Raw genomic sequence first — 25,529 nt, forward strand, 5'->3', positions numbered from 1 at the left:
GCTCACTCAAAGGACCCAGCCCCCACCAGGCAGGTTCCTTTTCCAAGCAGGCGAGGTGAGGAAGGAGCACTTCCTTCTCCTCCTCCTTGGGAGGACAGTTAGGGGGTCGTTTAATATCTGTGTGGCCAGAATTGCACCCAGTGTCAAGATCATTGCTGCCCAGTACCACCTCCAGATCGGGCCCAGGCATGGCATCACTGGAGCCAGGTGAGCCCCATGACATGTGGGTCCCCCCATGTCTCCTTCCCTAAGACATCCCCCCTTCCCTCCACCCCAGGACCACTGGCTCTGCTCTCCCCTCCCTATGGGCATCATCTCTTCCAGACTGTCCTGCTTCCCCACCTGCCCCTGTTCTCCCCCCAAGTCCATCCATGATTCCCCCATGCTCCTAGGATATGGGTGGGCTGCAGTGGGATTGGAACTAGTACCAACCTTTTGTCCCCCCTCCTCCATGACCACCCAGCAGCAAGATCTGGAACAAAGTCCTCTCCTGTCCCTTGGTTCTTGGACTAGTAAAGACTGGGCTGGGACCAAGGTTTTTTAGGGACACCTGAGCTGGAGGTAGCATCCAAACCCTTTGAGTAGCCACTGGCATCCCCCATTTAGTCATTCTCATGGCGCATGGAAAAGAAAAATGGAGCTCCTCCCTCATGACCCTCACTGGGCAGGGACAGGTGGGACTTGGGGGAAGATGGTACTATGGCTGGTAGCCACCGGTGTCCTTGTCCCCTGGCGGGCTGCCACCTCCCCTCCTCCTCTGCCTTGTGCCCCAGGCCTCACCGCATCCCTGAACCAGGGCCAAGCCCAGGCTTACAGCACCAGGGGGAGCCCCGTGCCCCCACAGCACCGTGGCACCCAGGATCAGACCTACCTGGACGAGCTCATCAGCATCCCCAAGGGTGGCAAGGTAGGTGCTGGCAGCTCTCCCTGAAAGGTCTCCCTGAGGTTAGGCAGAGGCAGGGTGAGGGAGTCAGTCCCTCAAGGATTGCGGGGGAGGGCAAAGAGCAAGGGGGGAGACATCAGTGTCCCCAGACACAGCTCAGGCAAAGCACAGCCCCAGGGTGAGCATTTCCTCACTTAAAGGTTCTCAGGTGGGGAAACAGAGGCATGGGGCAAGGTGCTATCTAGGGATCACCCTTCCGCTTTCATACCTCCTGGGCTCCCTGTCCCAGGCCACACATGCCCAGCCCAGCAGCACTTCCCCTAGCTTCCTACAACCTACCAGCCCCACCATCCCCTGCCAGTCCTGAGGAAGGGAGAAGGGAAAGGGATAAGGGTTCCCCTGGCAGGAGGGGTGGTAAAAGCAGGACTTGGCAGTGGGATCCCATGGAAGGCAATGAATGGTGCCTGACAGCCTCAGGAGCCCCCTGGAAATCGCTGCCCAACCTGTCTCCATGTGGGATGGGGGGGTCTCACTGCCCCTCAGCACTGCTGCTAATGCAGAGGGGCTGGGAGGCAGGAGTGTCTTCTGGGTGTGAAATGAGAATGTGCAGGCAGTGCAGGGCTTCCCAGCAACAGGCTAGAAAGGACAGGGGGTGCAGCTGGGAGGCACTGGGTTTGAATGGGAGTTCCTCACTGGCCTGCTTGCCTTGTCCCAGCCTGGTTTCAGCTTTAGGAAACTCTGGGCTTTCACTGGTCCTGGTTTCCTCATGAGCATCGCCTACCTGGACCCAGGCAATGTGGAGTCAGACCTACAATGTGGGGCAGTGGCGGGATTCAAGGTGAGCCCTGAGCACCCCCAGTCCCAGGGTCAGGACGCTGCTGGGGGTTTCGTAACCGCTCCTGTGCCAATGGCTGCCAGCTCTGTGGCAACCTGGCTTCCCCAGCCCTGGGAACAGGAAGAGAAATTGTGCATGGGAAGATGTTGGCAAAGGGGGAGGGCACCCAGAGGTACCACATCTCTGCCTGGGTTGGGGACCATAGGATCTTTTTGGTTGGAAAAGACCTTTAAGATCATAAAGTCCGACCATTAACACACTGCTTCTTAGTTCACCACTGAACCATTTCCCTCAGCACCACATCTTTGTGGTGCTTTAAAATACCTCTAGGGATGGTGTCTTCACCACTTCCCTGAGCAGCCTGTTCCAATGCTTGACAACCCTTTCAGTAAATAAATTTTCCCCAATATCTAATCTAAACCTTCCATGGCACAACTTGAGGTCATTTACTCTTGTCCTATCCCCTGTTACTTGGGATAAGAGACCAACACCACCTGGCTACAACTTCCTTTCAGGGAATTGCAGAGAGGGATAAGGTCTCCCTTCAGCCTTCTCTTTCCCAGGCTGAAAAGCCCAAGTTCCCTCAGCTGCTCCTCACACAACCTGTGCTTCAGACCCTTCACCACCAGACCATTTCCATCCCCTCTGGGCTTCTCCTTCCCCTCTCCCTGGGCTGGTTGATAATCTTACTGGGAGCCCCTGGCATCCAGACCCTGCCTGGTACCTGGTGCCCAGCCCCTCCTGCCTCCCTCTCTCTCTGTCTCCCTCCCATCCCCCCAGCTGCTCTGGGTGCTGCTGTGGGCCACTATCCTGGGGCTGCTGTGCCAGCGCCTGGCCATCCGGCTGGGTGTGGTGACGGGGAAGGACCTGAGTGAGATTTGCTACCTCTATTACCCCAAGGTGAGCAGCCACCAGGAGCCCCCTCGGGGGATCGCAGCCTGGGAGACCCCGCGCTTGGGCTGGTGGCAGTCCTGACAGGGACTGGGGAGCAGGACTGCAGGGGGGGAGAGCAGAAAGATGCTGGGGGATGGGGAGGAGGGTGCAGGCCGAGATTTAAGATCCATCTTGAACCCTGTGTTGTGGGAGAGACTTGAGGGGTTTCCCAGAGTGCCAACACTGCTCTGGGTGGCCAGCCACAGGCTGGGGTCAGGGACAGTGGTCTCCACCCTGTAGGCTGTGCTCACCCACCCAGGGTCTTCACTGGCCCCTTCAGGTGCCTCGCGTGCTGCTATGGCTCATGATTGAGATTGCCATCATTGGCTCCGACATGCAGGAGGTAATTGGGACAGCCATCGCCTTCAGTCTGCTCTCAGCTGGCCAGTAAGCCATCCCACCAGGACCCCCAACTCCCCTCATGGCCCCAGTCCTCTAAGGGGCATGTATGTAACACCGTCCCTTGTCATCCCACAGCATCCCTCTCTGGGGTGGGGTCCTCATCACCATCGTGGACACCCTTTTCTTTCTCTTCCTCGACAAGTATGGTGAGTACCAGGGTAGAGAAAAAGGAGGGAAATTTTTCCTGGGCAGCCCTGGTGCTGAAGTGGCACCAGTGTCCCCTGCTCTGTCTCACCCCAACTCTCAACCTCTCTAGGACTCCGCAAACTGGAGGCTTTCTTTGGCCTCCTTATCACCATCATGGCCCTGACCTTTGGCTACGAGGTGAAGAGGGGAGAAGGGGACACCTCTTTCCCTGCAGGGTGCTAGCAGAGGACCCCCACAAGGCACTCCTCCTGGCACCAGGCTGCAGCAGGAGGAGTGCCAGCTCACAGTGCTCCTTTCCACTGGTCTCCAGTATGTGCTGGCAAGACCAGGGCAGGTGGAGGTGTTGAAGGGAATTTTCCTGCCTTACTGTCTGGGCTGTGGGCGAGAGGAGCTGCTTCAGGCTGTGGGCATTGTTGGTGCCATCATTATGCCTCATAACATCTTCCTCCACTCCTCCTTGGTCAAGGTGAGACCAAGGCACTGACATTCCAGGATGTCTCAGGGGACACTTGGTGGAGACTAGCTGGTCCTGGCTGTGGGACTGGGGGTGTGTGCCTGACCCCATGGCACCCATGTTACCTACTGTGCCCAGACAAGGGTGATTGACCGGTCCAAGAAGGAGGCGGTGCAAGAGGCCAATACATATTTCCTGATCGAGTCCTGCCTGGCCCTCTTTGTCTCCTTTCTCATCAACCTCTTTGTCATGGCTGTCTTCGGCGAGGCTTTCTACCACCAGCGAAACGAGGATGTGGTGAGTGTCACCATGTGCCTATGGGGAGATGATGTCTGCATCCAGCTGAGGAGACAGGCAAAGTGAGCATCCCTGGAGGAGTGGGTGTCCTCATCCCTGAGATGTGGTGTGGGGGTGGGGTGTCTGTGGGGGCTACTGGGTGGACATCATGCCTGTGCCCACCATGCCTTGCAGCACAACAAGTGTATCAACAGCAGCATCAGCCACTACGCCAACATCTTCCCTACCAACAATGAGACGGTCTCTGTGGATATCTACCAGGGGGTGAGTGGTCCTGGGGTTGTGCCCAGCAGGCATCTGTAACCACTCAGGGACATATCACTCCCACCCATTGACCTCTGGGTCTGGGGGTTATGATCCCACTGAGAGACTGGGAGCTGATTTGGGTGGGACTTTGGCGTACCCATGGGAGTGTCTCCACACAGGGTGTCATCCTGGGATGCTATTTTGGGGCAGTGGCACTGTACATCTGGGCCATTGGGATCCTGGCAGCAGGGCAGAGCTCCACAATGACCGGGACCTACGCGGGACAGTTTGTCATGGAGGTAAGGGGCAGGAATGCTGGCCCTCACCCTCAAGGAGAGCAGCTGGGAAGGAGGGAAATCACGGGTGAGGGGTCCTAGAAGCCCACCCGCCAGCGGTATTTGGCAGAATGAATTGCCCCTCATTCCGGCCGGGAGCCAGGCACCGGGATATTGTCCACCTAATGGATCGCACCTTGTTGGCACCAGGGTCCCCGGGATGGGGATGATGCCCACCTATTGTCGCGGCACAGCCACCCCCGCCCCCTGTGACACGCCCTCCCAGAGGCACCCTGTGGCTCCCTAATGATCCCGTTTGCTTAATGAGCTGGAAATGACACCTAGCGGGGCCCGGCAGCCCTGCAGGGCTTGTTCGGCGCCCTGGCACAGAGGAAGGGGTGATACGCTCCTCGTGTGCCTCCGAGGCAGCACTTTGGAGGACCACCCTGGAGCACACCGAGGGGTAAGGGGTGAAGGTTTCGCCGTGTCCACCCACAGGGCTTCCTGCAGCTCCGCTGGTCTCGCTTTGCACGGGTGCTCTTCACCCGCTCCTTTGCCGTTTTGCCCACTGTTTTCGTGGCTGCCTTCAGGGATGTCAGTCATCTCACAGGCATGAACGACCTGCTCAATGTCCTCCAGAGCATCCTGGTAAGTGGGGGGAGAGGCCGGGGCACTGCCTGCACCCCAACAGCCCTTCCTGACAGCCTTGCCCCTCTTCACCCCACTCTTTTTCCAGCTGCCCTTTGCTGTCCTGCCTGTCCTCACCTTCACCAGCCTGCGCCCACTAATGCAGGACTTCACCAACAGCCTGTGAGTGTCAGAGTCGGGGGGAGGCACAGAACAGCATGCCCCAGATTCAAGGACCCTCCCTTTGGCCCATTCTGCCCACCCTAAACCACACCATGGGGGAAATTGGTATGTTGGCATTGTGGTAGGAGGGAGTATGTTAATTCCCACATGCCTAGGGCAGCAAGAGTGGGACAAACCCTATCACTGCCCTCTCCATCACAATGCCATGCCTGGGCCCTTCAAGTCCTCAGCAATCCCCTGCCACTGCCATCCCTGCATTCACAGGGCAACCAAAACCTACACCCATCATAAGGGAGCAGTATTGCCATAGGGTGCAGAGATTACCTGGCTGGGGAACCCATATCTCCCAGACCACTGTGCCCAGTAGCACACGGGATGGGGGCTCTGCCTTGGCACTGATGCCTGCTCCCCTGTCCACAGCCCCGGGAAGGTGCTAATGACCCTCATCACCGGGCTGGTCTGTGCCATCAACATCTACTTCGTCGTGGACTTCCTGCCCACCCTGCAGGGCTTTGAGTACTACATCCCCCTGGGCCTGCTGCTGGCTGCCTATGTGGCCTTTGTCACCTACCTGGTAGGGCTGGCACAACAAGAAGGGGTGGCTGTGGGGGGGGGGGACACCTCCCCAGTAGGCGCCCACCCCCCTCACCCTCTTTGCCCCACACAGATCTGGACTTGCAGCATCGCACATGGAGCCAGGTTTCTTGCCCAGGGCCGCCACAGCCGGTTCAGTTTTGGCATCTCCCTCGACCCACCGGTGCTGGCAGGGACACAGTGACAGACCCTGTCCTCTCCTACTGACCCCCACTCCCTGCCCAGCACACCCCCACACCAACTTGATGCCACAACAAGCCCTGGGAACTACATTTTGGCCATGAGGAAGCAAGGAAAGGGTTAACAGCCAGGCAGACGTCCTTTCAATCTTTTAGAGCTCCCTCCCCAATTCAGGGTGCTGTGCAGGTCCAGGCTGTATGCTGAGAGGGAAGGGCGGGAGCAACGGGAGGTGTCCCCAGCCCTTAGCACAGAGGCTTGAGTGAGCAAGTGGCCCCGGAGACCTCCCCTCCTCATTAGTGGCAGTAGTCGCAGGTCCCCGGGACCGCTGATTACCGCCCGGGACCGCTAATTACTGCCCGGGACCGCTAATCACCTCCCGGGACCGCTACCATCAACCATCCCTGCCCGGGAGGGCCAGGGCCACCAGCCCCTCCACCGGACCGGCTAGAACCCCACGCAGGGCTCCTAAATTCGGGCTGTGGGGGAGGAAGGAGCGTCTGATAAATGACATATTTGTGACCTGGCCTCAACCTCGCTGATGCTGCACGCCTCAGGGCGGGGACCCCCATGGCCTCGCCCCGTGCCCTATAGCGGACACTTTGCTCCGGGATGGGGGGCTCGGTGCGGGGTTGTATACACACACGCGTGGCCGTGGGGATATGTGAAGGCGAGGGCTTAGCCCCGGTCCTCTGCATTGCCCCGAGGGGGAGAGGGGAGGTGGGGGCCCCCACCGTGCCCTCCCCTCCACGGATGCCCCGTTTCCCGCCTGCCAGCCCTACCGGATGCGGATGCGGGGCCGCTCAGGTCACCCTCGGGGGTGGCCGTCGCTCGTACTCCCCCACCAGCCCTGTACCCCGGGTTGGGGGTCCCACCGCGCTTCGCCCCCCGCCGCGGCCCGAACTTGCGAGACGCTCCCTGGCTGTTTCAAGGCTCCCCCCTCTCCCCAGCACCCCACCCCACCCCAAAATACCCCTTCTCAAAGCTGCCGGGACGGGGGTGGAGAGGGGTGGAATTCTGGGGGGGGAGAAGGGGCGGACCCTTCCCACACCGTGCCCACCCTCTCCTGGGCAGGAACCCCCCCCCTTCTTCTCGCTCCCGGGGCCGCGCTTGTTTATGTGAAGAATTCCCCCTTCCTTAAAAGGGCGATGTTGGCCGGGGTGGGCGGTGCCTCCCCCCGCCTCAGCGTTGGCCCGGCCTCGGCCTGCGGAAAGGCGGAGTCAGAGCGGTGGGGCCCACAGAAAGGCGGGGCTGTGGTTCGCCTGCCCCCCCCCCCCCCTCTTCCTCCATAAGGGGCCTAGCTGCCCTTCATCGTTGGGGTTGCCACCGGTTCTGGGGAGGAGCAGGAACGAGGAGTACCTCCCAGCATGCTGTTTCCACAAACCTTCCCAATGCCTATCTCCTTCCCCCCCGCCTTTTCCTAGCCTAGGGTGTCCGTTTCCGATGGTACAGGAGTGAGGGGTCCTTCAGGGATTGGGGCAGAGAAGCTTAGGGCCATCCTCAGAGACCGTGAGGTTGCGGGGTGCTGGGGTCTCGGCGGTGGAGGGGCAGGGGTCCTCAGGGTTGTGCCTCCAGGGATTGCCTTTCTTTCTCCTGTCAGAACCCCCAGACCAGGGTACCCCCACTTCCTGGGACACCTGCCTGGCCCCGGGTCTTACTGGGAGGTGTCCAGCTGCAGGGCTCGTCTGTGGCAGACTTTCCAGAGCCACGGTCAGCTGTGGGAACAGCATCCAGGACCCTAGGTAGACTGGGGATGACGGGGTGTGGGGAGAAGCACAGAACAGTCCCTTGGTTCCCAGATGATGGGAGCCTGCTGCCTTTCTGCCCTGTACCCACACCCCGCACCCCATGTGTCCACCCGGGGTCTGCCTGCCTCTGGCCTGGGCTGAGGGTGCAAGATGAGGCCCATGTACCCCCAAGGTCCATGTCCCCAGGATGTGGACAGCATCCTCCAGTGGTCCCCAGCTGCCACATCTGTCCCTGAGCTGGCAACAAAGCTGGAACGGATGCTTCGACTTCTGCTGCAGGCATCTGGCCTGGAGTTTTTCCTAATTACATTAATTAGAGGACAGGCAGGGCCTGGCTGAGATGGAGCTGCTGCCCGTGTATGGCTCATCAGAGAAAGGAACAGGACCCGGACAGAAGTTCAGCAGGGGGACAGAGCGGTGTGCTGACTACATGACAATACCCACGCTGAGCGCTGTCCCCTGGCAGGGCCGGCAGCAGAGCCCGGCCCGGCCAGCCCAGCGGGGAGGCGGCAGGCATCCGGCCCGGCTCCACCTGGGCTGAAAGAGTACCACAGGTCAGCCCGAAATAGCGGAGGAGGCACAGCCCCTTCCTTCCTCATCCTCCCGCCGGGCAGGGGAGGCAGCTGTCTCCCTATCCAGCACTGCCGAGGGGCAGGGAAACTGAGGCACGATCGCTGCCTACCCTCGGAGCAGGCGGAGGAGGTGGGAGGACGTCGTGTCCCGGTTGGCAGCCGCAGTCCCGTCCCGTACCTGTCCCGGTTCCCCCGGAGTTTGTGGTACTGGGATGCGGTTTCCACCACCTGCCTGGTCCTGCCTGCCCCGCAGTACCCCGCACACCGAGAGATGCGAGGGAACTTACCAATGCCGGGCCCCATTTCTCAGAGTGGTCACCGACGGACATGGGCCGTGCCCCCACTTGTCCCAGACTAGCAGGTCCCCTTTCAGCCCCATTTCCCAGGGGCTGATGGGGATGGATGAGGCCGGGGAGACGGAGGGGCGGAGCAGTACCGGGGGGTGTCTCCGCGGGCATTGACACCTCCCCAGTATCCCCGGTCCCCCCGGGCGAGATCCCAGCCCCTGAAGATCCCAGACCGCAGGTGGGAGAGGGAAAAAGAGCATAAACAACCTCAGAGCTCAGAGCCACCAAGACGGTGACCCGAACCGGCTGGAAATCCCTGGGGCCGGGCGCTTCGCCGGGACTCCACCGCGATACGAAACTGCCCTGTTAGGACTCGGCCGGGCTTGCAGGGGTAGAAGGGGCTGGAGAGACACCCCCAGTTCATGGGAGCTTTGGGGGGAATCAGTTTTCCTGAGAGTGTTGATGCATTCTCAAGCTCCTGGTAAAAGATATTTTACGGAAAGCACCTGGAAACAGCCTTCCCTCTGAAGGCGGGAGACGAAGAATTAAGGGGGAAATGGTATATATTGATAATATATATATATTAATTGCCCAAATAATTGGGAATTTCAGGAGAAAGAGGATAAGAAATAATAAAAAAACAAAAAACAACCCAGGAGGTTATTGGTGCAGTGCCCCAGCACCTGTTGCCCAGTACAGTGGTCTGCAGTGGCAATGGGGAGCCGTGGCCGGGGAGGGGCAAGCTGGGGACACCCCCCCCCCCAAAACAGTCTGAAGCCACAGTGTCCAGGGGCCTCCGCTGCAGGAGACAGCCAGCACGGGGGCGGTTTTATGTGCCGGGGTTGGCTGGAGGAGTCCTCCTCTCCTTCCCCAGGGGCTGCCAGCTGGATGGGGGGTGACACCTGGGGGATGACAACACAGTCTATCCTGTCTCTATCATCCCGGAGCCGAGAGGGTGTAGGTGAGCCCGGGTGTCTATATGGCGGCGACCCCCATAACGACCACCACGGTGCAATGGGGTCCTTCCCGGCTAAACCTGAGACACAGACCCCCCCTCTAGAATCCTCTACTGGTCCCTTCTCCTTCCGGCGGGGACCCCCCGCTCCTCCCCCGCGGGGCGGGAGGCGGAGGTGGGAGGAGGAGAGGGCCCCCCCACTCGGTGTTGCCCTTTTAAGGGGTTCCTTGAAACCGCGCCCGGCTTCCATGTTTGCAGCCCCAGCCCGGGCGGAGGAAACTCCATGTTGTAACAAAGTTTCCTCCGCGGCGCCGCTCCCGCGCCCACCGCCCCGCACCGCCGCCGGCCCCCCGCCCCGCCTCCCCCCCCCCGCCCGGGGGGGGCCGCCCCCTCCCACTCCCTCGGAGCCCATGGAGCACCAGTCCATCATCGCCCAGGTTAGCAGGGAAGAGGGGAGCGCCCCACTGCAAGAGAAAGGTAACGCGTGGGGGGAGGTTCCCCCCCTTTTCGCTCCTGCGCCGGGGGGTGATGATCCCCGGAGTCTCCGAGGTGTTTTGGCATCGGGGGAGGACTGGGGGCTTGCAGGAGGCTGTTCCGGAGAATGTGATGAGTTGAGGGCGGTCTCAGCCTGCTTCGTGTATCCCGCTGCCCCAGGGCTAGAGTGGGATACGACGTAGCACGGAGAGGGCCACGGTTTGGAGGGAGGGGGGTTGTCTGTATCCTCGTGGGTGCCGTGGGCTGTACCCTAGACCCCTGTGAACGCCGTCATCGAGCTGGGGTGGTCATGGTTCTGCTCGGGCCCTGGTGTCTCTGCGCTGTTTCCTCCGCAGCCGGGTGCGGGATGCAGACAGCGCCGGGGTGGTGGTGGGAAACTGAGGCAGAGGGGGGGAACTGAGCGCCAGCCGTCTCGCTGGATCCCACGAAACAACCCGGAGACCCGTCCGGGGTTTTTTCGGGGAGTGTTGCCAGTCCTGCCCGACGCAGGATGCTGCCGGCCCGTCTGGGGACCTGGGGAGTGCCAAGCGTGGGAACGGTGTCCATCCCCAGTAGGGGTAGGTCCTGCCTCACAGTGCTGCTGAGGCACGGGTGCCTGGTCCGGTGGGGGTGGGACAAGCAGGGGGAAGCTGCGGCTCCTGTCCCGGGCTGGGGGCAGGATCCCGCCCGCCGGGCCGGTGGGAGAGGGGCTGGAGCTACTGTGCTGCCTAGGACGGGCAGGAGCTCCCCCTCTGCCTCAGTTTCCCTTCCGTGGGCCAATGGGGTCTGTGGAAACAGTGCCCAGGGGCGAGCACTTCGTTCTGATTGGTCTCTCTCCTCCAGTACGCTCGAACCGGCCAATGAGAGGGGGAGCTGCCGGGGGGGAGAGGGGCGGGGAGAAGAGGGGCTCTGTGCCCCTCCTACCCCAGCGAGGCCCCTCCCACAGGGCCACCCACCCGCGTGTCTGTGCCCCCGGTGGGGACAGCAGGAACGAACCCGGGATCTGTGGTTCCCCCCGTGCGGTGCTAGGTCGAAGCCCTGCTGTGTTATTGTAGGGTCTCTAGGCATGCGTGGATGTCCACGGGGGTCTCCTGTGGGACTACGGCAAGGTGAGGGGATGTGGGGGATCTATGGACACCTGTGTCTGCCACACTGCCCTGGCACTGGCCCTTGGCCGGGGCAGGAAGGGCAGCCGGATGGGTGCCTGGGGCGAGGGGGGGGGGGTGTGGGGTAGGAGGGACCCACTGGTACCTCTTGTGCTGACAGCACAACCTTCATAGAATGATAGAATTGGCTGGGTTGGAAGGGACCTCAGAGATCATAGAGTCCAACCCTTGAACCACCGTTGCAGTTACTAGACCATGGCACTAAGTGCCACATCCAGTCTCTCATTAAATATCTCCAGGGACGGGGAATCCACTAATTCAGTGGGCAGCCCATTCCAATGCCTGAAAGAAGAAGAAGAAATTCTTTCTAATATCTAACCTAAACTTCCCCTGGCACAACTTAAGACCGTGACCTCTTGTCTTGTTGAAAGTCGTCTGGCAAAAGAGACCAACCCCCACCTGGCCTCTTCCTTGCTTTCTTGGGATGGGTAGGATCCCTGGGTGTGCCACTTGCCCCCTTACCCCTTATCCCTCCTCTGCAGGTAACCAGGTCCCCACCAAGAAGCCACGGAGCCGCAGCATCCTCCAGTCCCTGTTCTGCTGCCTCTGCCGTGATGAGGGCGAGCCCTGCACTGGCACCACCAGCGCCCCACTGCTGGTGGAGGAGAATGGGGCCCTGCCCAAGGTAACACCACACTGGGCACCCCTAGCCTGGCACTGGGGACAGGGCACCACTGGGGCCATGGGCTGCCCAGCCCTAGCGCTTTTCCTATGCCAGGTTGAGGGGTGAAGGGGCCACCTCATCACCCTTCTGACCCCCAGGTTTGGCTGTGTTCCCCTTTTCTCTCACTGCAGGTTGCTGTCAGACACCTCCTACCTGAGATAAAGCCGCAGGATGCCAGCAAGCTGTGTGTGGTCATCGACCTGGATGAGACGCTGGTGCACAGTTCCTTTAAGGTGGGGGAAACCTCAGCCCACCCTATTTCTCCTACCTCATGCCTTCCTTCTCTGATCTGTCACCCCCCAAGTGATTCACAGCACCCAAGCACCCACAAATAGCCCCTGGCACAGCCCTGCTGGGTTGTATGGGGTGTCCCTGTCAGGGGGCTGTGGGGGGTCTGCAGTGAGCAGAAGACAAGCAGCATTTGGGCAGGGGGGGAACCTGCCCAGCACTGATCCCTCTGTGCCCTCCTTAGCCAGTGAACAACGCTGACTTCATCATTCCCGTGGAAATCGATGGCATCATGCACCAGGTAATGGGGGTGTGTCTGGTGGATGGGGCCACAGCCCCCCCCTGCTCTCTCCCTGGGGACCAGGAGCTGTCCCAGTGCTCTGCACCGAGGCGCAGCTGGGGGTGTCAGGGTGCCAGGGCTGGCACACTGGGGGCAGAGGTGGATGGCCCCCCTTACGAGCAGGGTGGGAGGTGAGGGAGGTCCTGGCACAGTACTCTCCTGCAATGGTCAGCCCTGGGTTCAAGTAATCCAGGATAGGCTGTGGTCTGGGCAGTCAGCCTGTTCTCGGTTACTTGGCTCTGGAGCTGACTGGACGCTTCACCCAGGATGTGCCCTCGAAGCTGTGGCATCTCCCAGCCCTCGTGGGGCAGCCCCCATGGTACAGGGCACCAGCAGTCTTTTGCCCCCCTTCCCCAGCAGGGAGCTGCTGGCTGGGACGAGGGATACAAGTGTCCCTGAGGGGGTGGGTACTGGGGAGTGGGCCAGTGCCCACGGTGCTGCCCACTGCCCTCAGGTGTACGTGCTCAAGAGGCCACACGTGGATGAGTTCCTGCAGCGCATGGGTGAGCTCTTCGAGTGCGTGCTCTTCACTGCCAGCCTGGCCAAGGTGAGTACCCCTGCAGTTCCTCTCCCTGGCCACTTCTGTGCTGGCACAGCTCTCTTCACCTGCCCACCCATGGGCATTGCTGACCCCTGGTCTTGGCTGCCTGCAGGCAGTGTCACACCATGCTGCCTGCCTGCCCCTCCAGGGGGCTGGCCAGGGAAACTGAGGCATGAGGTGAGGTGGCACCAATGGAGAGCTGGGTGCCAGAATCACCATGGGATGGGCACAGTGGCATGGTGTGCCCCTGTGACCTCCTTCCCATGTTTGCAGTACGCAGACCCTGTGGCTGATCTGCTGGATAAATGGGGGGCATTTCGGGCACGGCTTTTCCGGGAATCCTGCGTCTTCCACCGTGGCAACTATGTGAAGGACCTGAGCCGCCTGGGCCGTGACCTGCACCGCATCATCATAGTGGACAACTCACCTGCATCCTACATCTTCCACCCTGATAATGCCGTACGTAGCCCTGGGGTGAGGCTGGGGAGGGAAGGTTGGAAGGGGGCTGGCAGGGGCTTCCCCCTCAGCCGCCCCCTGATCTGCCTGTAGGTGCCAGTGGCCTCCTGGTTCGATAACATGGCGGATACAGAGCTGCTGGACCTGCTGCCCTTCTTTGAGAGGCTCAGCAAGGTGGAGGATGTGTATGCGGTGCTGAAGAAGCAGCGGACTAACAGCTAGTGGCCTCCCCCACCACTCTGACCGCTGCTGGGGATGGCACTGCTGTGGCAGCTGGGTGCCTTATTCTTACAGGGGAGGTCCCGGTGTGCCCCCTGGTCATCTTCACCAGCCCTGGTGGGCATGGGTGCCTTCCTTGCCTGCTGGTGGTGGGAGATGTGGGTACCCCCCTGCCTGGGAGATGCATGTTCCCTTCCTGCAGAGGAGCAGGGGCCATGGGTGACCCTCTGCCTTGCTGTATTGAGGACCTATGGGGGAGGGTTCTGTCCTCCCCCCACTGTCCCACATCCCTCCCAACCTCTGTCCTCTCTCCCCAAAACGGTTCTCAGGTCCTTTTCCCCTCCATGTCTCCCCAAGTGGGGAAGAGGGGTCAGCAGCTGCTGCTTTCCACTGCCTTTGGGGGGACTAGGACCCCCCCATCCAGGCCCTGCCTGCTAGTAGGGGCTTTTGTCCTTTGGTTCCTAACTGCAGGGGGGGCACAACAGGGTTAACCCCTTATCACCCGCAAAAAACGGGGTCTTATTTGCCTTGGTGCATGGGGCCACCACTGTACATTACAGTGTACTGTACTGTACATTATCCCTGCCCTTGGTGCAGCTGATCACCCTGGGGGGGGCATGTCCCTACTCCTCCCTTGTGCCTTCTGCTGCCCCCTGTTTAGGGGGTGTATTACTGGGGGTAGCTTGGCCTTGGGGTGCCCCCCATGTGCTTTGGGGCACTGCTGTGTCCCCCTTGTAAGGGATGTGCCTGGAGGGGTTTTTAACTTCCCCCTCCACCCTCAGTTTCTTCCCATGAGGGGAGGTCGGTGGCCTTCCCTCACTCCACTGTGTCAGTGGGAGCCACTCCACTCACCAGCGAGGGGTGTCCCCTCCTTGCAGGGGGTGGGGCATGCACCCATCTCCATCCAACCACAGCTTCACTAAAGGCTGTGACTCCAAGGGGGGAAAAGACCCCCATGCCAGCCTTAGTGTGCCCCTCCCACATCTTATCCCTGCCCTCCAGCTGGGGCAGGGATGGAGGGCACTTCTGCCCCCTCCCCACCTCCCTGCACCTGGGGTTATGCTGACCCCCATGGGGTTGGGCTTGTGCCAGGGTGTCACCCAGCCTTGAGGGGCAGGGGCTCTCAGGGAGCAGTTTGGGGGGGTGGGAGGGAAGGACTGAGCTCAGCCAGGTTTTTTATAGCATTGCAGTATGGATAACTTCTCGTAATTTTTTAGGGGGAAAAACAATGGTTTCCCAAAAAATCATGGGTGCCTTTTTACCGCTGTGCCAGGGAATGGGAAGGCAGTATTTGGGGGGGTGGGAGGGATGCAAGGGGTTTTAGCTTTCTGGTGCTGTCTGACCGGTTTCTGCCAGCACTGCCCTTCTCCAGTGCTTGGTCCTGGGGGCAGAGGTTTCCCCCCCCCCTCCCTCCCCCCGGCCTTCCTGCACCCCTGCCTCCACCCCTTGCCCCATGGTAAGGGTGTTGGGTTGGAGGAGTGGCACACCCACTCCCCGAGGCCCTTTCCTGCCCCTCCAGAAGGGCTGAACTCAGCACTTTATGTTAGGCAAGTCAAACGGCACCAGCGGAGCCAGCGTTCAGCCAGCACCCGTAGGTGCTGCAGCACCTGAGGAGCACAGCCCCCATACTCAGCACCCTTTGGGGGTTGGCCAGAGGGGGCATTGGGGAGGGCTGGGGGACCAGGTCCAAGTGCCTTCATATGATTAAAGCTGTCAGACCATCTTGGAAAGGTGTGCCCTGTGTGTGCATGTGTGGACAGGTGTGTGTCACCTGTGGGTACTCATGGTTTGGGGGCAGAGAGCCCCCAGGATCGTCTGAATCCTCCTGGGAAGAGGGGATGCTGCAGGTCAGTGCTGGGGGGAACCCTCAGGAGGGAGGGTGGGGTGGCAAGGGGGTACCACCACACTCTAGGGTAGCACCCTTCTTCCTCCAGTGCATTGGCCCTTCTGCCCTAACTCCTCTCTTTTCCTGGAAGAAGGATCCTGATGGCATGGGGGGTGGGTATCCTGACAGTAGCAAGGTGGGGGTGTCTTGTCTGTGACTTTACTGTGTGGTCTGTGCCCCCCAACTGTGGGGCTTGGGGTGGTGTGGTGGTCACAAATGCTCCATAAAGTGTCAGGATCTCTCCCCCGTGTAGACTGGAGATCCGTGGGGAGTACTTGTGATTCCCCCCCCTGCAGACTGCTGCCAGAATACAGGATGTGGAGTTCTGGGGGGGATCTTAGGTACCCCCAGCCTGTGCTCTCATTGGCCCTGTGCCTCCTCTCATTAACAAAGTCTCTGTCCTCCCTGAAGGCTGCACTAATTACTGAGTTCATTAGTGGCTCAGCAGTATGTCCATCTGGGGGGCCCGGGGAGGGGGCAAGCCTTCTGGGGCTAGCATGGGGTCCCCCACCCCTGAGCCACACTTAGCAGGCTCAGCCCTGGGACACAACCACCGAGCAGAGAGCAGCCACCCAGGTGTCACACCCCACCCAAAACTAAGGCCTGCACCCTCGCCAGGAGTTCACACAGGTAAGGGCCCCACTGGAGGTGCTGGTGTGGGGCATAGGGATTGGGAGGTGGATGGTATGGTCAGGAAGTTTGAGGAGCCAGAGGAGTGGAGGGCAGCAGGAGAGCCCATCACTGTGATGTCAGGCCACCCTCTTGTTTGTAGCTGACTCCTACTGGGCCTGGTTCAGCCCAATACCATCACTCCAGGAATCCTTGTGGAAGGGGGAGACAGGATCTGGGGCTTGCAGTAGCTCAGGCCTGGCACTGGGGTGATGGACAGGGTGCAGGATGTTGGCACTGGTATCCAAGGCTGCTGGTTCAGCAGGATGGCTGAGATAAAGCTGCTGCAATCCTGCAGGGCTGGGGAAGAGATAAGAGTGAGATAGGGAGCCTGGGGGCCAACCTGCTGCTGCAAATCCCCCTGCAAATTTATATACCCCCTGGTTGTGCCCCAAAGCCACCCTTGGGGCTTGGAGTCACTGGGCAGGACTCCACTCCCCTCTCTGCCAACACCAGGGGCACTGTCAGGTGCCACCCCTGGGGGATGTAGTTTCAGGGCAGGGGGCACGGTGGATGGCTTAGACATGGCACTGCTATATGCCTTGCCCTGTGCCCCCAAACCCCATCCTCGTGCCCCATCCCCGTGGCTCCTTCCCATCTCTGAGGCTGGGGCTGCAGGGGCTGTCAGCAGGCAGGCAAAGCCCACTGGGGAGTGAGCAGGGATCTGGCCTCCAGCTGGGGAGTGGCACAGGCTGGGGACAGTCCCATGGGCAGGGAAATGATGTGCCAGGTAGGAAGTGGGACATGAAGATGCGTGGAGTGGGAACAGGATGACCTGGGAAGATGATGCCACGCTTCTGGTGGTTCTGAACTGATGGCACCAAAACCACTGGTGGCTCAGTGCCAAGGGTCACAATGTGAGTAGGGTTGTAAAGGGCAACAGGCATCACCCTGGGCACAGCAGGACCATGGGCAGGGTGCCCGGGGTTGCCCTGTGCTGCAATAGCAGGAGAGTAATCATGCCGTGCATAACGGGGCTCTTCAAGTGCCATGAAGCCTTGGAGGGCTGTGAGGACCTTGACTGAGGGCTGTTCCTGCCCTTATATGGTGAACATAGGCAAGGGCAGGATGGGACAAAGGTCTTCTGGGTGGTGGCATCCTCGCACTTTGCCTACGTGCACTCAGCTCACCTGTGCCCAGCTCCACAGGGAAGGTGAGGGGCTGGGGTGGAGGGCTGGAGGGTGGGCTTGGGGAAGGGAGAGCACAACCCACAGCCAGCGCCATTCTTGGCACCAGGGTGGCCTGGGGATGGGAGAGCCACTCGTGGCCCACTTCAGGGCTGCGCTGTGGGCTATCACCACTCTGAGTGTGAGGGACGGGACATGGCTATTGCCAGAGTGGGGCGGTGGGACCAGGTGGGGAGCAGAGACTTCTCCATTGGACACTGCTGTCTCTCTCTGCCAGCCTCATGGCACACTCAGTACCTTGGGTGTCTGTGCCCCTCCTGTCAGGCATGGATCCAGTGGTGGAGGTGGGATTGTGGGAGGGGGTGAAGCTGGCAGTGTGTTTGCACACACGTGTGTGCACACAAGGCCACCAGCAGTGGCTATGCCATGGTGTGCCAAGCTGTGCCAGGCTCAGCTGAGGGGGGCCAGTTCCTGCTGGCACTGGGAAGAGCAGGTCACTGGGCAGCAGTGTCACTCAGCTGTGGCTGCTGTGCTGGAGGTGCCCTGTACAGCCCTGACCTGTGCCTGGGTGCTAGGGCACATGGGGGGCTCTGCTCCTGCTCATCACAGACCCCGGCACGAAGCCGTGGCAGCCCCATCAGCCGTGGAACCAGCCAGGCTGAGGGGGGGACATCAACACTGCCAGCCCACTGCCCTGGGCATCAAGGGGGCCGAGGGTTACCCCATGCAGCTCCATGCAGGGGGTTTATGGGCCAGCTGGCTGCATACTGGGCAGGCTGGCTCTGCCCCAGCTCATAATGACACCACCTGCCATTAACAAGGGTGTTGCCGGTGCCCCAGCAGGTCCCCTTGCCTGCAGCACCTGTCACCATGGTGGAGCTCAGCAGCAAAGTCAGCAGGACACTCGACAAGACCAAACCAGGCATCCAGATATGGCGAATTGAGGTGGGTGCCCAGGGAACCCTCACCGGGCTGTTTGGGGGGCTGCAGGAGGGAAGATTCCCCTTTTGTGTCCTCAGTGCCTGAGTTTGGCAGGCTCAGAGTGGCACTGAGGGTTAAACCTGCCCAGGTTTAGGGGCTGAGGGCAGCAGGGTGTGTAGGGCTGGGGTGGGTGGGTCCCCACCAGGGCTTACATCTCTCTTCCTTCTGCAGAGCATGGAGATGGTGCCAGTGCCCACCAAAAGCTACGGCAACTTCTACGAGGGGGATAGCTACATCCTGCTGTCGGTAAGGCAGCCTAGGGTCCTGTGGGGACCGGGGACATGCTCTCTCCTGGATGGGGCTGGGGTTCTGGGAGGGGGGTCCCTGGCCAGAATGGCCTGGGGACACAAGGGCTCTTCTAGTGGGGACTGGTGTCCCACAGACCCGTAAGAGTGGGAACAGCTTCAGCTATGACATCCACTACTGGCTGGGAAAGGACTCGAGCCAGGATGAGCAGGGGGCGGCTGCCATCTACACCACGCAGATGGATGACCACTTGGGCACAGTGGCTGTGCAGCACCGTGAGGTCCAGGGCCACGAGAGTGAGACCTTCCGTGCCTACTTCAAACAGGGACTCATGTATGTTGGCCACCCCCAGGGAACCTGCCCCCACAGTGGATGATGGTGGGGAGGGGTTCCTCTGCATGCCTCCTTTGGGGACATCCCCTGTGGGGATGGGGACAGGGACAGCCCTGTACTAGTGGGATGGGGGAGGCAGGAGGAGGAGGATCTGGAGCTGCTCTAGCTCCATGCATCACTCACGTGAATGGGTGGGGGTCCCAGAACACCTTCCTGCACACAGAGGTGTGATGGAAACCCCACTACAGCTAGAAGGGAGGGCTGACCCCTTGTTTGTCCCGTCCCAGCTATAAGAAGGGTGGGGTGGCCTCTGGCATGAGGCACGTGGAGACAAACACCTACAATGTTCAGCGCCTCCTGCATGTGAAGGGCAAGAAGAATGTGGTGGCAGGAGAGGTGAGTTATGGGATATGAGAGGGACATAGAGAGTTTGGGGGCCACACCACCTTGCTTCAGGAGCAACATCATCCCAAAAAGCCCTGCTTGGGGTAGGGAGGGGGAATACAGACTGGAGACATCAGTAATGAGCTAGAGCAGGTGGGGGCTGTGGAGCCAGGGGGTCCCAGGTGTCTTGCTGCTTCACCCACCCCCCAATCCCATCCTGCTGCAGGTGGAGATGAGCTGGAAAAGCTTCAACCGGGGGGATGTGTTCCTGCTGGATCTGGGCCAGCTCATCATCCAGTGGAATGGCCCTGAGAGCAACCGGAATGAGAGGCTGAGGGTATGGCCAGCGAGTTCCTGGGCCTCCTTCTGGAGGAAGGGGGTGCCCAGCCACTCCCCTCCCTGATCCAAGCTGACCTCTTCTCCCCTGGGTACAGGCAATGACCCTGGCCAAGGACATCCGGGACCGGGAGCGTGGGGGCCGTGCCAAGGTGGGCATAGTGGATGGTGAGAATGAGGGTGCATCACCAGGGCTCATGCAAGTCCTCACTCATGTGCTAGGAGAGAAGAGGGACATCAAGCCTGCCATCCCTGATGACAAAGTGGACGAGAATCTCAAGTCCTCTCTCAAACTCTACCAGTGAGTTGCCGGGGGTGGGTTGGTCACAGAGACATCTCTCAGGGCACTGAGAGGACCCAGCATCTATTTCTATCTCTGCTACTTTCCACAACTCCTGTCCCCATGGACAGCCACCAAGAGGGTTCAAGGCCACAGCAGGGGTGGGGACAGGTCCTTTGGATGCTGTTGGAGCATGAGGAGTCTGTGGTGCCAAGACACTTGGTACCTGACAGCTTGTGAAAGTGTGAGCTTTGGATATGGTGACAATGGCCCTGAGTGGCCCCATCACATCTTGACACCTCTTGATCCTTCCTGATGGTCAGGAGTGAGCTGCATGGCAGGGCAAGCTGCAACCCAGATTGTCACCATGGCAGGGCAGGAGGGGCCCTGGGTACCAGCTCTGCCAAGACCAGAGTGGGGAACCCCCACTCAACCCTGCAACCTGAGGGTGGGAATAGGAAGGGGGTTTTCCAGCCCTCTTTCTAACTCCTCCTTCTCCCCTCTCCTGCCAGTGTCTCCAATGCCAGTGGGAACCTGGTCATACAGGAGGTGGCAATTCGACCCCTGACTCAAGACATGCTCCTGCATGAGGTGTGTCACCCATGGAGTGCTTAGGTGTGCCTGATTTCCCTAGCAGCTTTAACCCTTCAAAAGCTGATTTTTTGGTCTTCACCCAGCAAATTGGCTTTTGAAGGGTTAAAGCTGCCCAAAGACCTAATGTCTTGTCTTCCCCCTCAAGGACTGCTACATCCTTGATCAAGGAGGTCTCAAGATCTTTGTGTGGAAGGGCAAGAACGCCAACAAGGAGGAGAAGCAGCAGGCGATGAGCCGGGCACTGGTGGGTCCTGGGTTAGGGGTGAGTTGTGGGATAACCTGGCTTCTCCCTGGGGTGCTGGTCACCCCATGCTCACGCTCTGGGTCTGAATCTCCCCAGGGCTTCATCAAAGCCAAGAACTACCCAGCCAGCACCAGCGTGGAGACAGAGAATGATGGATCTGAGTCCAGTGTCTTCAGGCAGCTCTTCCAAAAATGGACTGTCCCCAACCAGACCAGTGGGTTGGGCAAGACCCATGCTGTGGGCAAAGTGGGTGAGTGTCCCCTTCTGGTGCTGTAGGACTCCTTGGATTGGGATGGGGGCTGTAGGGACACCCACAGCCTGTGGGATTGTGGGTTAGCTCTTTGCCCTTCCTTGCAGCCAAGGTGGAGCAGGTGAAGTTTGATGCCACCACGCTGTATGCCAAGCCCCAGATGGCTGCTCAGCAGAAGATGGTGGATGATGGATCTGGGGAGGTGGAGGTAAAGTGGCCAATGCAGAATGTGACATCCTTGTGGGGTACCCCCTGGGCTGTACTGGGAAATACCAGGGGGTCCAGGGACTGCAGGGCAGGGGGATGCATGAGCCCTGTCAGCAGAACATTCCCATCCCACCAGGTCTGGCGTGTGGAGAATAATGAGCTGGTGCCTGTGGAGAAAAGATGGTTTGGCCATTTCTATGGTGGGGACTGCTACCTGGTGCTCTACACCTATTCTGTGGGACCCAAGGTGAACCGCATCATCTACCTGTGGCAGGTGAGCCCCCCAGGTGACTGATAGAAGGTGGAGCCCAAGGAAACCTCCCCAGACTGAGATTGCTTTACCCCTACATGACCCCATGGAAATGGCATGAGGGTACCCTCTTCCCAGAGGATACCTGCTCCTTTTTTTGGGCAGTGCTGGGCACTAAGTTCCCCTCTGCTCTGCCCAGGGCCGCCAAGCCACCACAGATGAGCTGACTGCCTCTGCCTACCAAGCTGTCATCCTGGACCAGAAGTACAACAATGAGCCTGTGCAGGTCCGTGTCACCATGGGCAAGGAGCCAGCTCACCTGATGGCCATCTTCAAGGGCAAGATGGTGGTGTATGCGGTGAGTGCAGGGGCTGCTGGGGTGGGCAGAGGGGTGAGCGTGTGGCACTGGTAGTGACCTCCCCTTCCTGTCCCCACCAGGGTGGCACCTCGAGGGCAGGCAACACGGAGCCCACACCCTCCATCCGCCTCTTCCATGTGCACGGCACCACCGAGTACAACACCAAGGCCTTTGAGGTGCCTGTGCGTGCCTCCTCTCTCAACTCCAATGATGTCTTTGTGCTCAAGACTCCCAGCTGCTGCTACCTCTGGTATGGGAAGGTGGGTACTGCCACCCCTGAGAGAAACCTCCCCATCTCCCCTGCTCCTCCTTGTATGTGGTGCTGAAGCAACCATGCTTGCTTGGCAGGGCTGCAGCGGGGATGAGCGTGAGATGGGCAAGATGGTGGCAGATATCATCTCCAAGTCAGAGAAGATAGTGATTGCAGAGGGACAGGAGACATCTGAATTCTGGGTGGCCCTGGGGGGCAAGTCCCAGTATGCCAACAACAAGAGGTACCTGCCCTGTGCCTGGGGGTTCCCTCAGGGGTAGGATGGGGTAGGGGGTAGGTTACATGTTTATATATATATATAAAACGCGCCTATCACCATATTGATAAACATTCTTTGGAACTGCTCTGTTCCCTTGTAAGGTGAATCCCATTCCCACCATTACCAACTGTGTTACCCCCCACCAGGCTGCAGGAGGAGAACTCCTCCATGTCTCCCCGGCTCTTTGAGTGCTCCAACAAGACAGGCACCTTTTTGGCCACGGAGATTGTAGACTTCACCCAGGATGACCTGGAAGAGAATGATGTTTACTTGCTAGACACCTGGGACCAGGTGAGCTAGGGGGGCATGGGGCAGGGACATGCCTTTGTTTCCACAAGTTGATGTCCCAGGAAGAGGATGAAGGATTTGCAGCAGCCAGAGATGGTGGGATAAGAGACTGGAAACCCCCATGTCCCTGCCCCCACAGGTTGTTTTTTTTTTCTTTCAGCCCCCTTGCTCAAGGGACAGTTGAGGATAGATTCTGGGTGACCTTTCCTGTGGATGGATCCTGTTTGACCCAACCATGGGTTGGCTACAGCCCCAGAAGGCCCTGTCCCACCCCAGTAGTTGACACCATGACCTCATTGCAGGTTTTCTTCTGGATTGGGAATGGTGCCAACAAATCAGAGAAGGAGGCTGCGGCAGTGATGGTACAGGAGTACCTACGGAACCACCCCAGCGGGCGTGACCTTGACACCCCTATCATCATGGTGAAGCAGGGCCATGAGCCCCCCACCTTCACTGGCTGGTTCATGGCCTGGGACCCTCTCAACTGGGCTGTGAGTCATGGAGGGGGCACTGGGAAGACTAAGTGGGCCCTTTGCAAATGGGACCAGATGTGGATCTGGACCCAGCTAGCATCTCCGGGGTGTAGGCAGGGGTTTGAGCACTTTTGTCATTTTCCCAGGACAGGAAATCCTACGAGGTACTGAAAGCTGAGCTGGGGGACGAGAGCAGCCTCGGAGAGCTCACCTCAGTAAGTGGCACAGGGTGAGGGGATGGCTGGGGTGGGAGGGGGCACGGAGAGCTCTCCTGTGACCATGGCAGGTGGCACAAGGAGTTGAAAGGACATGTTCTCTACTGAGGGGACACTGGAAGCCAGCCTGGTTCCTCCATCCCTGGCCACACCCCCTGATGTGTCCCCATCTCTCCCATCCAGGCTCTCACATCCAAGCAAGAGGTCTTCACTGCTACCACTACCCTCCTACCTGAAAAACTGGAGACCTTCCCTCTGGACGTGCTGGTGAACACTGCAGCAGAGGACCTGCCACGGGGTGTGGATCCCAGCAGGAAGGAGGTGAGATGAGGCCACAGGGCTGCGGGGGGGAAGCGATGGGGGAAACCCCCCAGCTTTTGCTGAGCTCTGTCTCTTCTTCCTTAGTGCCACCTCTCTGACCGAGACTTTGAGGCTGTCTTTGGCATGAAGCGCTCTGCCTTTGGCAACCTGCCCTTGTGGAAACAACAGAAGCTCAAGAAGGACAAAGGACTCTTCTAGGGCAGGAGCCTGTGCCCAGGGGCAGCCCAACCTCTTTATTTTTATTAAATAAAATATATTTGGAGAGTGGGGCTGCATCTTCCTTCCTGACCACTGGGCTCAGACCAGATGTGGGACTTGGTAAAGAAATGGCACACATTGGGGACATTGACTGGGCACTGAAGAACTACATGGGAGGACCCTCAGCTCCTTCTCCTCCAGGTCCTTCACCCTCCCCAGACTCAGGGGTGATGCATAAGCTACCCACCAGCTGGGCACTCCCAGCAAGCCAGGGCTCCCTCATCCCATACTGGCAGCTGCAACTCAGGGCTAAAGGTCTGGTATCCAGCTGGAGCCGCTCCCTCCCTTATCTTATGAACCTCAGTAAACACGTGCAGTACCAAAGGTAAAAGCAACAAGCCACAGGCTGAGGGAATGGTGTGTGGGGACAGCACCTGCTGGGGGTAGTCACCAGGGTCCACTAGTCCTGTCTCCAGGAGGGTAAGAGGGCATCTCCCTCCTCCTTGGAATCCACAGGGACATGCAGAGGGGCTAGGGCATCCCCTGCAGGGACACATCATTGGCGGTGTGGATCCAGGATTCACCTTGCAGGGAGGTGCTGAACACACACACAAACCATGTTCCGGGGCAGCTGAGCAAAGTCCCAACAGCAACTGTGGGGCAGAGGCGAGGTGCCCGCCCTCTGCTGTGTTCAACAGGCTGCAGCCCAGGCAGTGTGGAAATAAGATCCCAAACCAAGAGAGGGTTAATAAAGAGGTTTTAATTTAACAAAAAATCTACATATTTAAAAAGGGTCCAGGGGAACTCAAGAGCAAAAACTGTAAATAGAGAGGAACAGGTCTGCTAAAACACAGAGAAAAGCACTGCTCCACATCAACAGTGTAAAGAACCAGAAAGCCGGGGTGCAGACAGAACCTGGCAGCAGCCACCCTGCAGCAGGCAAGGCTGGAGTCAGACAGCAGCTGCCAGGGGTCCTACACCCCTTTTTCTCTCTTTGGTGGGCAATTACAGGAATAATTAGCTCAACTAAAAAGCAAACAAATCAGATGACTTATTCCCACCCCCACCCCCATTCACCCTGCCAAAGCACGGCAATCTCCTCCCCGAGCCAGGGTGACCCATGACAGGAAGCATTGGGCTGCCCATCAGCCTTTCCTCGGGATACGGGGAGGGAAGATGCACAGGCGATGGTTATCACTGCTGCACCCAGCAGGATGGAAAGTGATGCCATGGCCACAGGCATTGGGGGCGAGCCCCACTCCCGCTCCTCACATTGGTCTCAGGTTGCTGCTTCAGTCGGGAAACCCGTCCTGGCTTTGCAAAGGCTCTTTGTGCAGCTCTGTTGTTGGCCAAGGCTCCCCAGGGACCTACACACACAAGCTCCAGTTCGTTGACACAAATGTGCCTCTCCGAGTTAGGGAGTGAATCAAGACTAAATGATCAGAGCCAAACAATGAAGGGGCAAGAGGAACAGTACGATGGGGGTTCCTTGCGTTTATATGCTGAATCACACTTGGATTAAACTAGGCTGATTCAGGAGCAGGTAAATGTTTAACTGTGACTCTACACATCTGAGGAAGAGCCTGCACACATTCACAGACCACGACTGACCTTCTCTACCCATGCCCCAGGGTTGGTATGCAACCTAAACGGGACA

General features: G+C 59.4%; 3 protein-coding genes across 6 annotated transcripts; all 3 read left to right on the forward strand.

Moving 5' to 3' along the window:
- Positions 1-17: 17 nt before the first annotated feature.
- Positions 18-6,545, forward strand: SLC11A1 (solute carrier family 11 member 1). Of its 2 annotated transcripts, none has more exons than XM_008497046.2 (15): positions 18-207; positions 774-907; positions 1,599-1,721; positions 2,499-2,618; positions 2,932-3,038; positions 3,129-3,199; positions 3,310-3,377; positions 3,511-3,666; positions 3,793-3,951; positions 4,126-4,215; positions 4,377-4,496; positions 4,971-5,120; positions 5,209-5,282; positions 5,703-5,856; positions 5,950-6,545. In XM_008497046.2, the coding sequence occupies exons 1-15, from the start codon at positions 189-191 to the stop codon at positions 6,058-6,060; spliced, it is 1,656 nt and encodes a 551-aa protein (XP_008495268.1). In that variant the 5' UTR covers positions 18-188; the 3' UTR covers positions 6,061-6,545. The 2 variants fall into 2 exon arrangements, with proteins under 2 accessions (XP_008495268.1, XP_030309895.1); XM_030454035.1 differs by lacking the exon at positions 18-207 and adding an exon at positions 601-674.
- Positions 6,546-9,852: 3,307 nt separating this feature from the next.
- Positions 9,853-15,423, forward strand: CTDSP1 (CTD small phosphatase 1). Of its 3 annotated transcripts, none has more exons than XM_030454037.1 (8): positions 9,978-10,092; positions 11,145-11,198; positions 11,738-11,880; positions 12,051-12,152; positions 12,392-12,448; positions 12,942-13,034; positions 13,302-13,487; positions 13,578-15,423. In XM_030454037.1, the coding sequence occupies exons 1-8, from the start codon at positions 10,026-10,028 to the stop codon at positions 13,704-13,706; spliced, it is 831 nt and encodes a 276-aa protein (XP_030309897.1). In that variant the 5' UTR covers positions 9,978-10,025; the 3' UTR covers positions 13,707-15,423. The 3 variants fall into 3 exon arrangements, with proteins under 3 accessions (XP_008495206.2, XP_030309897.1, XP_030309898.1); XM_030454038.1 differs by having other exon boundaries at positions 10,019-10,052; XM_008496984.2 differs by lacking the exon at positions 11,145-11,198 and having other exon boundaries at positions 9,853-10,092.
- Positions 15,424-18,235: 2,812 nt separating this feature from the next.
- On the forward strand, positions 18,236-23,872 carry VIL1 (villin 1). Its single transcript, XM_008496983.2, has 19 exons — positions 18,236-18,329; positions 18,537-18,611; positions 18,748-18,944; positions 19,232-19,340; positions 19,555-19,665; positions 19,763-19,965; positions 20,457-20,535; positions 20,684-20,782; positions 20,879-21,032; positions 21,140-21,240; positions 21,376-21,513; positions 21,689-21,847; positions 21,928-22,107; positions 22,196-22,341; positions 22,524-22,668; positions 22,968-23,156; positions 23,285-23,353; positions 23,537-23,674; positions 23,759-23,872. The coding sequence occupies exons 1-19, from the start codon at positions 18,255-18,257 to the stop codon at positions 23,870-23,872; spliced, it is 2,481 nt and encodes an 826-aa protein (XP_008495205.1). The 5' UTR covers positions 18,236-18,254.
- The last annotated feature ends 1,657 nt before the right edge of the window (positions 23,873-25,529 follow it).

This window comes from Calypte anna, chromosome 7, assembly GCF_003957555.1.
Source record: "Calypte anna isolate BGI_N300 chromosome 7, bCalAnn1_v1.p, whole genome shotgun sequence".
Taxonomy (NCBI): domain Eukaryota; kingdom Metazoa; phylum Chordata; class Aves; order Apodiformes; family Trochilidae; genus Calypte; species Calypte anna.